General features: G+C 41.9%; 1 protein-coding gene across 1 annotated transcript in view; it reads left to right on the forward strand.

The window, feature by feature from the left end:
- dtr (defective transmitter release) overlaps positions 1-16,452 on the forward strand; it is a 19,020-nt gene continuing 2,568 nt past the window's right edge. The window contains exons 1-9 of the mRNA XM_065231288.1: positions 1-83; positions 145-236; positions 322-461; positions 1,318-1,405; positions 15,701-15,843; positions 15,920-16,018; positions 16,080-16,144; positions 16,206-16,291; positions 16,348-16,391. Coding sequence (XP_065087360.1) covers positions 43-83; positions 145-236; positions 322-461; positions 1,318-1,405; positions 15,701-15,843; positions 15,920-16,018; positions 16,080-16,144; positions 16,206-16,291; positions 16,348-16,391 — 798 coding nt within the window. The 5' untranslated portion in view covers positions 1-42. The remainder of the gene's footprint in view (positions 84-144; positions 237-321; positions 462-1,317; positions 1,406-15,700; positions 15,844-15,919; positions 16,019-16,079; positions 16,145-16,205; positions 16,292-16,347; positions 16,392-16,452) is intronic.

Below are 16,452 nucleotides of genomic sequence, written 5' to 3' on the forward strand. Positions count from 1 at the left end.
GGTCGTTTGTTTTCGATAATTGTCCGCCAAAAATATCCAAAAATGGTTCGCGAGTGCGTGGAGGAATCCTTTGGACCGAAAAAGTGAGTTTCCCTTCTTTTCGTTGCTTGGATTTACTGGAATTAATCGATCTCCACTTTCCAGAATGACCAAAAAGTCCATCGTGGATTCGTGCAAGAAAAACAAGCTGTACATCACCCCGCACCTGAACGATATCCTCTATTTGAACTACTCGGGTAAGGCCAGGGGGGCTTCAAGCAAAATCAATTAATGGCGTTTCGGTAATTATAATTGTCTGTTTTTTCGCGTTACACATTCTAGGATACAACGCAATTGAGTCCTTGGAAGAGTATGTAGGGTTGAAGTGCCTTTGGTTGGAGTGCAATGCCATATCCGAGATCAAGGGGTTGGATAACCAAACGGAGCTTAGATGTCTGTATTTGCAGAATAATTTAGTTACGGTACGTATAACTGTATAATTGATTTCATGTTATACTTATGATAAATATGATTGTATTGCCGATGTACTCCTTTAATCTAGTACATCGATTGTGATACTGGACTAAAGGAGTACGATGGTACTACAATCATGTCTGTCGATGGTATTAAGAAGAAGCTCACCGCCTACAAAAGTTGTTTCTGCTGTGTTTTGATTTTTCTTAAAATATTGGAAAAAGATAGGGAATGGATGTAATGTCGGCCTAAATACCCCAAATTTGGGCCCATACATAAATTCAGCAATCGACTAAATTTTCAATAGCGATCAAAATATTTATTAGTACCATCCCAATGACGCGCTCATGTAGATAAAATTGATAAATAGCAGATTTTTAGCGATGAACCCAATCTTATAGCCATTTCCCCATATCAAACGTCCACGAAAATCAGTTTTTCCCGGTTTCTCGGTTTTTCCTTAGATTACTAAAAACTAGAGAGGGTCTAGTATGAAAGAGGAGCGGACTGGCTGGTTTTGAGCCAAACAAACTGTCAAAGCCAGAGCCAATCGAGCAGCGCCTATCTTGATTGCATTGGCAGTGTTACTAGAAATTAGCTTGGCAGTTTGTTTTGAATCCGCTCCTCTCTTATACTAGACCCTCTCTACTCAAAACTATACATGTAAAAAATATTCGTGCTATCTCATCATGCAAAAAGATTACTACTGATTACGATAAGATACTATTTCTTTTAGGTTTTTGTGTCTTTTACCAATATTTTTAGAAACATCAAGATGTACTTTTTTTTCGGGGTGGTGATATTCCCCTAAACAAGAGTACTAGATAGGGATAAACCATTTAAAATAACCATTTTTCGTTACAGAAAATTGAAAATTTGGAATTCTGCAAGCAACTGGATACTCTGAATTTGTCGCATAATCAGATCAGTAAAATTGAGAATTGTGGTTACGGTAAGTATGCTTATATCCGAGGGGGACAACTCTATCTACGATGCAGGAAAGATTTTAATATTCTACAATTTGGTGAACGTTCAATACATAAAGATTTCTTATTTTATCGAAGACATTCCCAATTTCTCATCTAATCTCATCTTTTTATCTTGAATAATTTATAAAATTATGTTTGAAAACTTAGTCTTGGTAGAGATCTACCAAGTGGTAGTTTTTAAAAGTGAAGTGCTATAGGAGTTTTTTACTGTATCCAGTGCGATGATTCCTTGCCACGTGGAAACCTAGTTCGGCAAGCGTGCTGACCTTGAGGCCATTGTAGTCAGGGAGTCTCAGAATTGCTACTAACTGAGGTGTGTAGTACTTACATCTTAGAAGAATTAAAATCGGACCATATTTGACAACGTTACAACACTCCATTCTTGTTTTCTAAAATTTTGAGAAGTTCTCTAGAGTTCGCTAAAATGTTTGGGACTTCTAAGTACTTCTTGCTGATGTTTATCATACTGCTGTCAAGCATTTATTGAAACTAATCTTCAAAGATCATTGAGCTTGCGCAAAAGTCTAAACGTTGCTGAAAATATTGCGACTACCTTTAACACTCCGAACACGATGCCTCCGGTAAAATGTGTAACGACAAATTGGCAATGTTTGAAAAATCATTACTGATCAATTGATGGATCGATTTTAAATCTATTGAAACCGAATAAATCTTTAAGGTCTGTAATTTCAAATAGTGTAAATAAATTTGAAATTCTTCAATATGAGCTATGACTTTTGAAACATTGCAAGTTTTCCGTTACACATTTTACCGGAGGCATCGTGTTCGGAGTGTTAAGATCTCCGAGCCCCCTGAAGGTTTCTTCGCCTAGTTTCAATGTGGTTCTTGGCTCTTCTTGGGCTACTCTGAATATTTCTTGACTTTCTTGAAGTTTTCGTGATATATCGCTGAGGTTCCTAGATCCTCCTGAAAGTTCCTGCAGTTTCTCTGAAGCTGATAGAACCGGCTTGAAGCTTCGCTGAAGTGCCCGACATTTTGCAGAACCGCTGTCTGTTCATGAAACTTCTCCAAAACCCTCCATATTCCTCCATTTTCTTTAAAGTTCTTACAATTGATGGGGACACCCAGAAGTTCTCTAATCTTTCCTTAAGTTTTTGGAACTTCCCTGATGTTTTCGCTACTTTTCTGTTGGTATTTCTTGAATTTCCCTTAAAATAATACAACTGCCCTAAAGACCTCTGGACTTTCCTACGTATTCTGCAGTTCCATGAATTTTATGGAACTTATGAGAAATTTCCGACATTTTCATAAGTTCTTCAAACTTCTCGAGACTATTTTTTTGAACTTCTCGACGGATCTCGTTATTTTTTTGAATTTAATGGAACTGCCTAATAATCTAAAAAATTCCATGAGTTCTCAGAACTGCCTGAATCTAGGTATCTTCCCTTGAAATCTTCAATCTCATCTGAAGTTTTGGTATGTTTAGTAAAGTTCTTGCAATTTTTCTGAAGTTAAAACTCCAAGCACGCTGCCGCCGGTAAAATGTGTAAAGGAAAATTGTCAGTGTTTGAAAAATCATTGTTCAGCAATTTATCAATAGATGTAAAATCTATTGTTAGCGGACGACTAGGTAAGATTTAGATTATTGGAACAATTAACCCTTGAAAAAAAAATGATGTAGAGTTCTTTGCTATGGTACAGTTTGTGCTGGATAAGCGTTCAAAACTACCCAGGTACACCATTTGTATAAGAGAAGCGCATGTAGATAGTTAATTTTTGCACCCAGCTAGATTTGATTTAAACAAAATATCGGCGCCATGGACAGGCAATGGGGATTACTAAGCTTCCCTTCTCTGATAAACCACTGCATAAGAGAACCAAAGATCTAGTCTAGCAGTGATAGTATCACACTTGTTACTCCTTTGTTTGAGAGCCGCGTTGTAGTACGCTTATGTATATGCACTGACGTTGGGTGCGATACTGGCGGGTTTTTCCGAAAATCGTGCTTATTTTATTTATTTTTATGCAGATAGATTTATTTCGGTTTACAAGGGAATTGTACTATTGAAGTATTTCAGTAAGTGCCCAACAGTGCTCCTTCTATTTGCGTGACAAGCTTTCATTGTTGTTTCCATGGATGTATTACTCAGGGAACAATGTGAGCACCATTTTTGTACATGGTATTGTAACTTTTTGATTTGGGATAAGTGTTTGAACTATGGCTCGGAATTTCCACTGTGGCGTGCTTCTATTGTGACATACCCATACGTATTTTTGTAGTGCTACAGAATGGAAACATGTGAGCGTAGTTGGAGCATATACCCTATATCATTTAAAAATCAGCTAGGGAACTAACTTCAAAATAAGGCATGTTAGTTACTTGAAGGTGTCACCTGGGTCGAACTAAGATATAATAAATAGGTATAGGTCAAAATCAAAAGTACTTGAAACACGTTTAATTTTAGATTACAAGCACAAGTGTAGGTACTAAATAAAGCATGGGTTATGATTGATTAGGTGAATTAGAGATTTCAATTATTTATTAAATTAGTCTAATAAGATATCATAATCATCAAATGAACTTAAATAAGAAACTTCAGAAAGTCTAATAACATTAAGAAGATTAACAAAATACTTAGGATGCGGGGGGTCCGCTTAGGGAGGCAACAAGCCTTTAAAGTTGTAGAATAAATCTTCCTATTTAACTCAATAAGAAAACGCAAGCAGACTAATAGCATTACTAGGCTTTAAAAGGAGAGGAATAGTTTAGGAAATAAGTAAAATTAGTAAAATTAGAAAATAAGTAATATTAGTAAAATTAATAAATTTTAATCTTTTGTAGGTATTTTTTCCCCTGAGTTTATTGTACTCGACTACTATGTTATTCTCTCAATACGCGAAATCTCTTATATATGCGGTTAAAGTATTTAAGTTAACTTACTTCGGTACGGTACGGTCGCGAAATTTTGAAATGATTGATACGTGCGGTAAAATAACTAAATTGAAACAAAGCTCAATAGTAAAATAAGTAGAATAACTAGGGGGAAACCATAACTAATCAACTTGCTAACAAAGGCTATCACATTTATTTTGGTGCCACTCTTTAAATGATAATAAACCTTTTTTCTCGCTTCGGTTGTCTAGTACGCCTTTCGGAATTCGCGCGGCTTTCGGAACTTACATAATTTAGATATTACGTTCGAAACGGATTTACTTATTCAAATTTCGGTCAACGTTCTTAATTTCACTGTTTAGGCTCCGCCGCCACGAGCCTCTGGGTCTGCCTCTGCTGCGATGTCCTGCTGGATTCCAGTCCAGTGCTTGCTTGCAGATTTCGTTTCCGCTCCCTCGTAGTGTGTGGGACCCACTTCCACTTCCGTTCACGAATTTCTGTCTCTATCGGCTTCTGATGGCACAAACGATGAAGCTCGGAATTTGAGATCCAATTGTGGGGCCACCAGGCACGAATTATGTACCGCAGGCATCGCACAGTGGTTGAAAAGTCCATTTTGGCGCTCTTAATTAATAGCACCATGGATAGTGGATTTAGAGTAATGACGTCTTGAGCAAGGTTGATGAGTATGACATGCTTCATCTTTTGAAGGCATGGGTTTTGTGATTAATCCGCCTAAAAGTGAAATGGTAAATTTATTTTTTCATAATGTCGAGATAAAGGTTGATGTCGAGCAAAAATGGTTACAAACAACTTTTTTGAAAACATAAGCGTCTTAAGTTCCACTCAAATCGAGATAGAGAGCGTCGTTTGAGGACGGACCCCAAAAACACGTTTTTTCATAAAAACATATATTTTCTTTAATCAAAGGTCTTCACTAAGTTCAACAAAGTTGATTGGTATACTAAAATACACATCTTTCTAGAACATACTATACCTGCATCATTTTAATAAAATGAGTTATTGATAAATGTTCTTCTATTTTCAACATATTTTGGACTTGCGTATCTTTCTTAGGTGAAAGAAGGTGCAGATGAAATCAAATGCATCTAAAACTACATTAAAAGAGCTTTTAAATGGTGGCAAGCTTGTCCGTCCACGACCGTCTGCTGGAGAGTTGTGATCAAAACAAGTATCCATATCTTTACTCTGTTTTATGATATAACCAGTATAAAAAAGATAATCAACCTCAATGTATCCACATATTTTTCTCAACGTTTTTATTGTTTGATTGGTTTTGCATTTTTGTTGTCAATATTTTGTATTGTATTCAATTATCATCATTATTATCATAATCATAAACATAAATATAATCATTATCGTTTCCTTTAGCTTCTTCTGCTAGCAGCTGTTTAGCATCACTCGACAATGGCTTCTCGTGCTTTTTAGGCCATCCACGAATGCTAGTAATCAATGCACTAATTGTTGGATAATAACTAACCACAGCGGACAGGTTATGCAGCGGAGAACTACCGACGGAAGAACCAAGGAATCGACCGGAAAGACTTTTTCGGTAACCGCGTAATAAATGGTCAAAGGCGAACGATACGTTTACTAACTTTATTCACGGACTTTGACAATGGAATGAAAATATATTGGTTTACTCTCTTGCTCTCGCCTCTCTTGTTGCCGCCCATAGATATGGGGACAGATGTAGTACTTTCTACACTCCTCCTCGACATCTTCAGCGGCTGCTGCTTCCGGTCAAACCAATCATCGCTGAGAATTGCTGCTGCTTCACGTATCCCAAGGGCTTGGTTAAGATATCAGCGACCATAGATTCGGATGGGCAATAACGAATGGCCACCAAACCTTTCTCCGACAAATCTTTGGCGAAGAACATCCGCGTATCGATATGCTTTGAGCGCCTTGATGTACGGTCTATCGATACAAATTCGATGCAGCTGATGTTGTCCTCGAACACGACGGTAGGATCATCCTGCTTCATCCCGAAATCTTCGAGCAGTTTTCGAAGCCACAGTAGTTCTTTGCAGGCCTCAGATAAGGCGATGTATTCGGCTTCCATGCTGGACAATGACACGCTAGTTTGCTTGCGGCTTGCCCAGCAAATAGTTGCACTGCCGAGTTGGAACACATAACCGGTATTGGATTTACGGTCTGCTGTGTCACTACTCCAGTCAGCGTCACTGTATCCAACTAGCTTGAAGGGTTCATCGATGTTGCATGACAGCTTGAGCTTATAGTCGATCGTTTTCACGAGGTATCGGACCACCCTCTTTAATTGCAACCAATCCACTTCAGTCGGTTCGCTTATTCTTCGACTAAGAATCGACACGCTGGCCGACACATCTGGGCGAGTGTTGACGGCCACGTAAAGCAACGCTCCAATCAAGCAATGGTAGTGTTTATTGTCGGGTAATGCTTTGCTTTCTTCACGGCTTCGGTAATACCCCACATCTAACGGAATTTTTGATCCTTTCGCACGATCCAACCCAAAACGACAGGCAATTTTCGAAATATAACTTTGCTGGTCCAGCGCAAAGAACCCTTCATAATCTCGGCTCACACGAATTCCCAGAAAGTAGCTGATCTCTCCAAGCGACGACAATTTCACTTTCTTCTTCAGGTCACGCTCGACATGATCGATCTCCTCCTCAATTTCACTCGCAACGATTATATCATCGACGTAGATCAACAGGTAAATCAGCTTTCCGGAAACACATTTAGTGAACAGGCAAGGATAAGCCCGTGATTGCTTAAATCCGATTTCTCCAAGAATGGCACAAATTGTTTCGTTCCACACCTTTGCACCTTGCTTCAATCCGTACAAGCTCCTTTGAAGTCGGCAAACCAGTTTTTCTTCACCACTGCGCACGAATCCTTTGGGTTGCTGCATGTACAGCTCCTCCTTCAGTTGGCCATGCAAATATGCACTTTTGACGTCAAGATGGCGAACTTTCATCTGTTTCTTGCCAGCAACTGTCAGCAGGGTTTTCAGTGTGGTTTGAGTGGCGACTGGAGCAAATACGGCATCGTAGTCAACACCAAATTGCTGAGAGAAACCCTGTGCGACTAGTCGGGCTTTGAATTTGCTGATGTTCCCAGTGCTATCTTCCTTCTTCTTGAACACCCATTTGCTGCCTATAGCCCTACGCCCGGCCGGTAATTCAACTAGAGTCCACGTTTCATTTTGCGCCAGGGAATCATACTCTACTTGCATGGCTGCTTGCCACAAATCGCTTTCCGAACCTTTAACCGCTTCTTCATAGGACGACGGATCTCCTTCGATGACCATCGCCACATCGACGATGTAATCCTTGAGCCGCTGCGGACGTATACCTCTGGTTGACCGCTTTTCACGACGCTGCATCCTATCACTAGCTTCATCCATTAATTCTTCATCCTCCCAGCCATAGAACTCGTCTTCAGATTCATCGCGATGTTCCGCCTCAGCAGACTCTTGTTGCTCCTCGTGTTCGCTAGGTTGTTGCTGAGGTAGCTCCTCGTGCCCAGTTGACTCCTCCTGAGATGAACTTCCGTTGATTGCTACATCCGTACATCTAAAGTCCCCATAGCTCACCGTTGATTCGCCTTCTTCCGGTTCTAATCCTCGGGAACCATTTCGCTGCTCGATGAATTGAGCATCACGGCTTATTGTGATTCTATCTGTCTCAGGATCTAAGAACCGATATGCTTTTCGGTCTTCGCAATAGCCAACGAAAATTAGCTGTCGTGCCTTGGAGTCAAATTTGGTCCTTTTGACGTCTGGGATATGGACGTACGCAGGACTACCGAATATGCGGAAATGGCTTAGTACAGGTAGTTTCCTAAACCATCTCTCGTACGGTGTGCTGTTGACGGCACGCGAAGGAAGCTGATTCTGTATGTAAGCGGCGGTCATTATCGCTTCACCCCAATACTTTTTCGGAAGATTAGCGTCGAGTAGCATGCACGTTGCCATCTCCTGCAGCGTGCGGTTCTTGCGCTCCGCAACGCCATTCTGCTGCGGGAAATATGCTGCGGTATACTGTGCCTGTATGCCCTCTTTCTCGTAGAACGTTCGAAGCTCGTTGTTCACATATTCGCCTCCGCCATCTGATCTGATGACGCAAGGAATCCGCCCGAACCGAGTTTTGACGTGGGCTACATACCGCTTAATGCAACTAGCCACATCCGACTTCTGTTGTAACAGGCAAACCACGGTGTAACGGCTGAAGTCATCGATCAACGTCATCAGCGGGGACATACCGTACCAACCGCTCCGTATGCAGGATTTGAAAATAGTCTATATAAATCGTTGGGAGTGACAGAGCTAAGAAAGTTAATGTACACTCCTTGGTTGTCCGATCTCCTGGGATGGAACACAGGTATTTACCCCTTGTGTTCGAGCGTACAGTCCTCCCTCCGTACAAGCGTGGACCTCAGTCGACTTCAGTCGAAGGACAACAGAGAGCGGTGTGCGGACGTAACCCATACGGAGGGAATGCTGTATTCGCCTAGGTTATAGCGCCCTTGCTCGCTATTCGTTATTCGCTGTCTACAATGAAAAGAAACAATGCATGAAATTTATAGTGAGTAATTTTATAGAATATATATATATATATATTTGACCTAAATTGATATATATATATATTAGCCGTCACGATTGAATGCGCATGTTTAAACAACGTTGATCCAGGTACCTATCATATAAATTTGCCTATAATCTAGTTATGATTATTGTCAATAATATGTACTTACATTTCGATAAAGATGATGCTGCCTACTTTACCTGTTATGTGATACTTATCATCACAGAGTCCAACCTTGAATCGCAGACCAGGTCCACTAACAAAACAAGGGGTTTATGGTCTTCTTCTTCTTCTTCAGGTTCGCTCACCACCCGGAATGAAGGCACGGTGCGGTTAGTAATATCAAACAGTGTTACATGCAAACGAAAAAACGAAAAAACGAAAAAGAGATACAACCAGGATTAGTTTTTTAAAGTAATAGTTTCATCTGAATACCCGACTAACCATATCTCAGTGACATTGTACCACTCTGAACCCACACCTAAAGATATTTTGTGATTATATGGTTACTTTGGTATTCACATGAAATGTTGTGCAAGTACCAGAGGTTCAACAACGCCCAACTATGGACAGCTCAATGTTAATACCATTTACTCTTTGAATCAGCTTACACCAACATGATAATCTACTAAGAAACATCTAAGAATGTATAGAGATAAAGTTCAAAAATACAGTTTTAACTGATGGTACTTTATAAACGTCAAACTGTCCAATATTGGGCCCTGCCAACACATGGCGCCTGCACGGCAATGTGGGCCGTCAGAATGGTTCATCGGTTGCGAAGTGAAGTGCTTCTTAAACTTAAACGTAAACTTAATATTATCACCCATATGCCTGCCCACGCCCGAAACCCATCCACCACACAAAATCAAATAAAAATGTTTCTGTATGGCAAACACGTCCAGACATAAACGAGAATATGGGTGTATATCTTCACTGTAACAACTACGGGTAATCATCGAAAATACTTGCATTTTACTCAGGCACTTTTGAGCAAACTGCAATCACTCTCTCATACTCGTAATGTGCCACGACCAAATTGGCACAACGACGCCCTATACGCTCTCTGACCAAAGCGCAGGGCCTAACATTAAAAAATATATGCTCTGATGAAAAACGTGTTTTTGGGAGTCCGTCCTCAAACAACGCTCTCTATCTCGATTTGAGTGGAATTAACGACGTTTATGTCTTCAGCAAAGTTATTTGTAACCACTTTTGCTACAACTTTGCTGAAGACATCAACCATTTATCTCGACACTGTGAAAAAAAGTAAATTATCCATTTCACTTTTAGGGGGATTAATCACAAAACCCATGCCTTCAAAAGATGAAGCATGTCATACTCATCAACTTTGCTCAAGACGTCATTACTCTAAATCCACTCTCCATGGTGCTATTAGTTAAGAGCGTGGACTTTTCAACCACTGTGCATCGGTTGATAAACACCTGCAGCTTCTGAGTGTTCTCCGCTGATACACACCATGTTTCACTAGCGTATTACAGTACAGACTTCACGTTCGAGTTAAAAATTCGGATTTTGTTGACAGATCTGATTCGCTCTCCATACATTTCGCAAATTGGCAAAAGCAGCCCTCGCCTTCTTAATCCGTGCACCTATGTCGCTCTTGGTGCCGCCGTCCGACGCTATCTGGCTGCCAAGATATTGGAAGCTTTCGACTTTCTCCACTGCCTGCTCAGCTACCGTGAAATTGGAACGGTTTTCCGTGTTGACATCCAACGATTTGGTCTTGTTGAAGTTGATGGTTGGACCTGCTTCAGAGGAGCGTTACACAAGGTCGTCGAGCTTACTCTGCATGTCAGAGCGCCGTTGTGCTAATAACGCAACATCATCAGCCAAATCGAAGTCGTTGAGATGCTCCATGGTAATAGCATAGAGGTAACTCTAAGACTAGTAGGTCTCGAAGAAACGTGCTCAACTTTTTGGCTCAGCTCTGGTACTATCTTCGGTCCCAAGCTAATCGATGCACCCCTCGAAACATAGGAGAATCCACGAATCCCTCATTTTATTTGTCAAACTTCCATAGCGAATCAAAACAAACATTGTTTAGTACTAGAATTTTGACTAGAATTGGGTACGTTAATCGATTTGCTTGGGACCAATAGGCTAGTCAAGTAGTAAGCCAATTCAAAATCGTTTGTGTTCACCGGTTGGTAATAGGCTGCCACAGCAACCCACTTTTCCGTACACGGTCAACGGCTCCAACCATGATCTCGTCGATTACGATGAGGACTTTAAAATGACTTTAAATGATCTTTATTTCTTGAATTTGTGTGGTTTACATGTTTAACTTATCAAGTGACACAGATGCGTCTTTTCAACTTAAGGTTCTTTTGATATTTCAATTATTATTAGTTAATGTTCCTAGTCCTATCAGGCCTGTTTAAAGTATGACCACCTTGGTGGGATTGGTTTGTTTTAAATTTGAAAAAGGAGACTACTTATAACTACTATTTACAACTACAACTAACCTACAACTACTATATACACCTAATGTACTATATACAAATTGCTTATCAAAGCATGTTCTGATAAATTACATTTTAGTGCAAATTTAGTCTTAATTTCGTTAATTCTGTAATCTATTTTGGCAATGCCTGCCTCTTCGTGTAAATTTGTTATTCTAATGTCGAAAGGACGATCAAGTACCATCCTCAGCACTCTATTATGAGCTACCTGGATTTTGTTCCTGTGAGTCTGTGCACATGATTCCCACACCGGAGCTGCGTAGAGGATCGCAGGTGCTATGATTTGTTTGTAGACAGCCAGTTTGTTCACCCTTGAGAGGCGGGATCTGCGGCAAATCAGCGGATACAGACACCTAACCAAGGTAGAACACTTGACTACAGTTTTCTCTACATGCGAACGGAAGAGGAGCTTTTCATCGATCAACATCCCGAGATAGGTTACTTCGGCGGACCACTCAACCCTTGTGCCATCCATGATTACAGTACAAGATGGAGCCGGTTTCAGTTTGGGCGATTGCCGATGTAGGAACATGATTGTTTGTGTTATGGAAGCATTGATTTTGATTTTCCACGTGGTGGCATAATCAGCAAAGGCGTTAAGGCATCGTTGAAGTTTGTTCGTTATTTCGCGAGGCATCCTTCCTTTGACGGCTATTGCGGTATCATCTGCGAACAGGAAAAACACGCAACCGTCGCCGAGGGGGGGAATGTCGGAAGTGTAAATGCTGTAAAGCAAGGGTCCCAGCAGACTGCCTTGCGGGACTCCTGCTGGGATGGAAAACGTGTCTGAAAGACAACCATTCAACGATACCTTAAACGACCTTTGCTGGAGGTAGTTACGGGTGATTTTAACCAGATGTAAAGGGAAGTTGAAGTTACAAAGCTTGTACACAATTCCGTCATGCCAAACATTATCAAACGCCTTTTCAACGTCTAACAAGGCCATGGCTGTTACTTCGGATGTTATTCATCACCCGCACCAGCTGGTGATTGGTGGAATGCCCCTTTCTGAATCCAAACTGTTCCGGAAGGAGAATGTTGCTTTCCTCGACAAACTTGAGCAAACGATTGAAAATGAGTTTCTCGAACAATTTGCTCAGCGCTGAAAAAAGGCTGATTGGTCTGTAGCTTAAAGACAATGTTGGATCCTTACCGGGTTTGCGGATTGGTATGATTTTTGCTACTTTCCAGATGCTTGGAAAGTAGTGCAGTTCCAAACATCTGTTGAAGATAGCGGTTAGGAGAGACTGCACTTTCATGCTGAGTCTCTTCAAGATCAAGTTGAATATACCGTCAAACCCGGGGGCCTTCATGTTCTTGGTGCATTTCATTGCTGAGAAAATTTATTGTACTGTAATCATATCCGCCGGAGGCACGGCACAAGGGGAGGCATCTAGGTTTTGAACGCATTGCGCAACCTGATCATCGAGCGGACTTTGGATAGTCGAGCCAAGCAAATGCGATGAAGCGACATGCTCGCCGATCGCATTTGCTTTCTCCTGTGGGGTGATTAAAAGCCGATCGTCATCATTTTCGACTTTGAGAGGTGGAACGGGTTTGGGATGATTTTTCAGGACCTTGGCTACCTTCCAGAATGGTCTGGAGCGGTCGTCAAGATTCTGGACAATACGCCCGAAACTTTCATTTCGGAGTGAGTCCATTCTGGAAGCAATCTACCTGTTCAGATCGGCCATTTCACGTTTTTTGCCCAGATCTCCAGTCCTCTGAAACTGGCGTCTACGAACATTTCTCAACCGAATCAGTAATTGGGTGTGGGAATCAATAGCAACAAACTTACCCCTCACAGGAACTTGTCGAACACACGCCTCGTCAGCCACGGATATGGCCTGTTGGAGTCCTTCCAACGCCCGGTCGATGTCATCTACAGTGTCGAGCAGTGGATTTTCATTGATGTTGCTGTCTACCATTCGTCCGTACTGTACCCAGTTGACATGGCGGTAGTCTTTACGCAGGCAGCTTCTAGCAGGAACCACGTTGACACCGACTTCAGTCACCACCGGTTGGTGGTCGGAGCTGAGATCGTTGTGCGCCTCCGGCTTGGATAGTCCGATGTTTGTCAGGAAAAAGTCCAGAGTGGAGGGATTTCCCGCCGGAGAGATGAAAGTTGGTTCGTCCGGAAATTGCACAGTGTACAGACCATGTTGTGCGTGGTCGAACAATAGACATCCGTTCCGGTTCCTCTGGTAGTTCCTCCAAGCTTCATGGCGGGCGTTCAGGTCGCCCCCAACGATGAATCGGGAGCTAGTACGGGTGATGGCGGTCAGGTCCTTCTTGAATTGGATTCCTAATCCGTTGCTTGCGGTACACTGGCGTGGGCAGTAAACAGCGATGAACCGGACGTTTCCAGTTGGTGATTCCACCTCCACACTAACGGCCTCGATGATAGAAGTGCGGATCTGGGGCAGAGTACAAAACTTGATTCCCTTTCTGACGATGACCGCTACACCCCCCCCCCCCCCCCCTTGGAGCTGGTGCGATCAAGCCGGATAATGTTGTGGTCAGGCAACCAGAAGCTGTCACCGGACTTTAGGTGGGTCTCGGTTATAAGAACTACGTCGATGCTATGCTTGCGGAGGAAGTCGGCAAGCTCAATATGTTTTGCTCTTACAGAGCAAGCGTTCCAGGTAGCGATGGTTAGCGGCTTAGACACCATACTGGATGATGAACTTACCGAGCACTTGGATCTGTTCGGGCTTGTTGCGGCACTTACGTAGAGCACCGGTCATATTGATGAAAATCTCCATCAATTCATCCGCTGTGAACAGATCGGGATTATTTGGTTAAGCTGTTGGTTGTCTCCAGAGTCCAGGGGGGATGGAGAGCTTTGTCCAGCAGAAGATCCAGACGTTTCTTGAGGGGGGGTGGTTCGCACCCTTGGATTCGCTTGTCCATGAAGAGGCGGAAAGTCCTCCGCCCTGAAAGCCGGGGCCTTATCCTTCCTTCGTGCTGGTTGATTTTTGGTGCACGCCTGATTTCGGATGCGCTTGAAATCGTCGCGTTTAGGGCACTGCTTGTTGGATCCTTGGTGAGCACCACCGCACCACCGCAGGGCAGTCGGATGTGGCGTTGGCGATGGCGTCACCGAAATCACCGATGTCGCTGGCGTTCGTCGCAGTGACATCGGACTGGCCTCGATTCTTCTTCCTCTTCTTGCTGCGTTTTTCCAACACAGCTGGCTGGATATTCCCATCCATGGGGAGAACAGCAAACCTGTTCGAGGTAGGCACACCGTAGCTTCCTTCACCGGGGTTCTGGACCTTCGCCGGGCTTCGCGACCGATCTTTCCCATTTCGGGGCACACACACACGCACGACAAACCACGAAAGAGAAAGAGAGCGAACACTATCGCCACGAACTTTTCAAACAACTCGAGAGAGCGAGCTAACACCGAACTGAACTGCTTGACGATCAAGCAGAGAATCAAATGATTACGATGAGGAACAGTGGCGTTGATAATATAGATCCTTGCCTCACACCCGCGATTACCCGAATCGGGTCAGACAAAGCTCCGTTGTGCAACACTCTGCATGAGAAAGCCTCGTACTGCGCTTCGATGAGGTTGACGATCAAATAAAATATTGATGGAAGGCTTTATTTATAACTTAGTATTGATTCCTATATTTTGACGTATGAGGTAATAAGTCAGATAATAGAGAGTGTGACTCTGAGAGTGACGTTGGTTTCATCCTCTGTTGTGCGCAAAAATGTCATGTCACCGACCGAAAACAGTTTAGTGATATTTTTGCCCTCCTACAATTCAGTTTGTTTAGGTTTATGTTATTGAAGTATTTTACAGTTAAAATGTTACCCCTTCTAACCTCGAGTCAAACGCGAGTAATCGATCCACCCTTACTAGACGTAATTCTTAATTATTCTTGTTAAATATCAAACTATGATGTATCGGCTCCGTAAAGCTAACACATTTGACTCATTTATTTGTCAGTTAAATAAAAATGAACGATTAATCCAATTGAATGTCAATTCCACTCATCTAAAAATAGATAGACTAGGTATATCTGCTGTTTTCCTGGAAAAACTTCATAATTTTTTTCACTTCAGACCCACAATTCGTGTTACGTTTCTTGACGAGTAGTTACTTAATATGTACCAAATGTTTATTTTGCTTGTGAATAGTGTTCTGGATTGTAGCCAACGAGGTTAAAATAATGTGTGCCAAGATATTTCTGTTAATCAATCTTCGCTTTTTATTTTAAAAAAAAATGCAACTTTATCACGCACTTGAATTAGCGTTATCGTACTTTTGAGGAATCCAGTTAAAGTTGCAAATAATTACTATTTTTTCAGAGATTCTCCCGGTGCTGAACACTCTCAACATGTCGCATAACTACTTGAAAACTGCTGATAGCGTGGATGAACTACGCCACTGTCACTTCGTTTCGGTTTTGGACCTCTCACACAATCGTATCGAGGATATCGCCATCGTAAAGGTTTGTCCGTCCTTTTTCGTAGTATCTAAATATTTAAAATTAACGTTGATTGATGATTGAATGATTGCATCTTCAGATTTTGGGAGACATGAAGGAACTGCGCGTACTTACCATGACGGGAAACCCGGTGGTCAACGAGATCCCATCATACCGGAAGACGCTGATTCTGGAATGTGTGAGTCGTTCATACGTTACGATTAATTTCGGAAACTTATTAAACCCTACTTTTGAAACAGAAAAATCTCACTTATTTGGATACTCGCCCAGTGTTTGATCGTGACCGGGCATGCGCCGAAGCTTGGTTTGTGATAAGTTTTGTAATTTTTGTAAATCATGATAGAGAATTCGCTTCCGTTTTTTAGGAAACGAGGGGGCTACGAAGAAGAACGCAAGGAGCTTCTACGTTGGAAAAAGGAAGAGCAGAGAAAGATTCGCCGAAATATCAATGGTAATTTAATCAATTATTTTACTGCGCAAATATGCTAACTATGAACAAACTCGTAGCCACCTTGAGGATGCGCCATCGGGGTGATGGGGAGTCAGAATTAGTAAGTTTCAATATTTACTTGATTACCAGGTGAATAAATGCTATGGAACACTTTATGCTTA

Source organism: Ochlerotatus camptorhynchus, unplaced genomic scaffold (genome assembly GCF_037179485.1).
Source record: "Ochlerotatus camptorhynchus isolate MF236.1 unplaced genomic scaffold, CSIRO-AGI_Acam_v1.1 ptg000349l, whole genome shotgun sequence".
Classification (NCBI taxonomy): Eukaryota; Metazoa; Arthropoda; class Insecta; order Diptera; family Culicidae; genus Ochlerotatus; species Ochlerotatus camptorhynchus.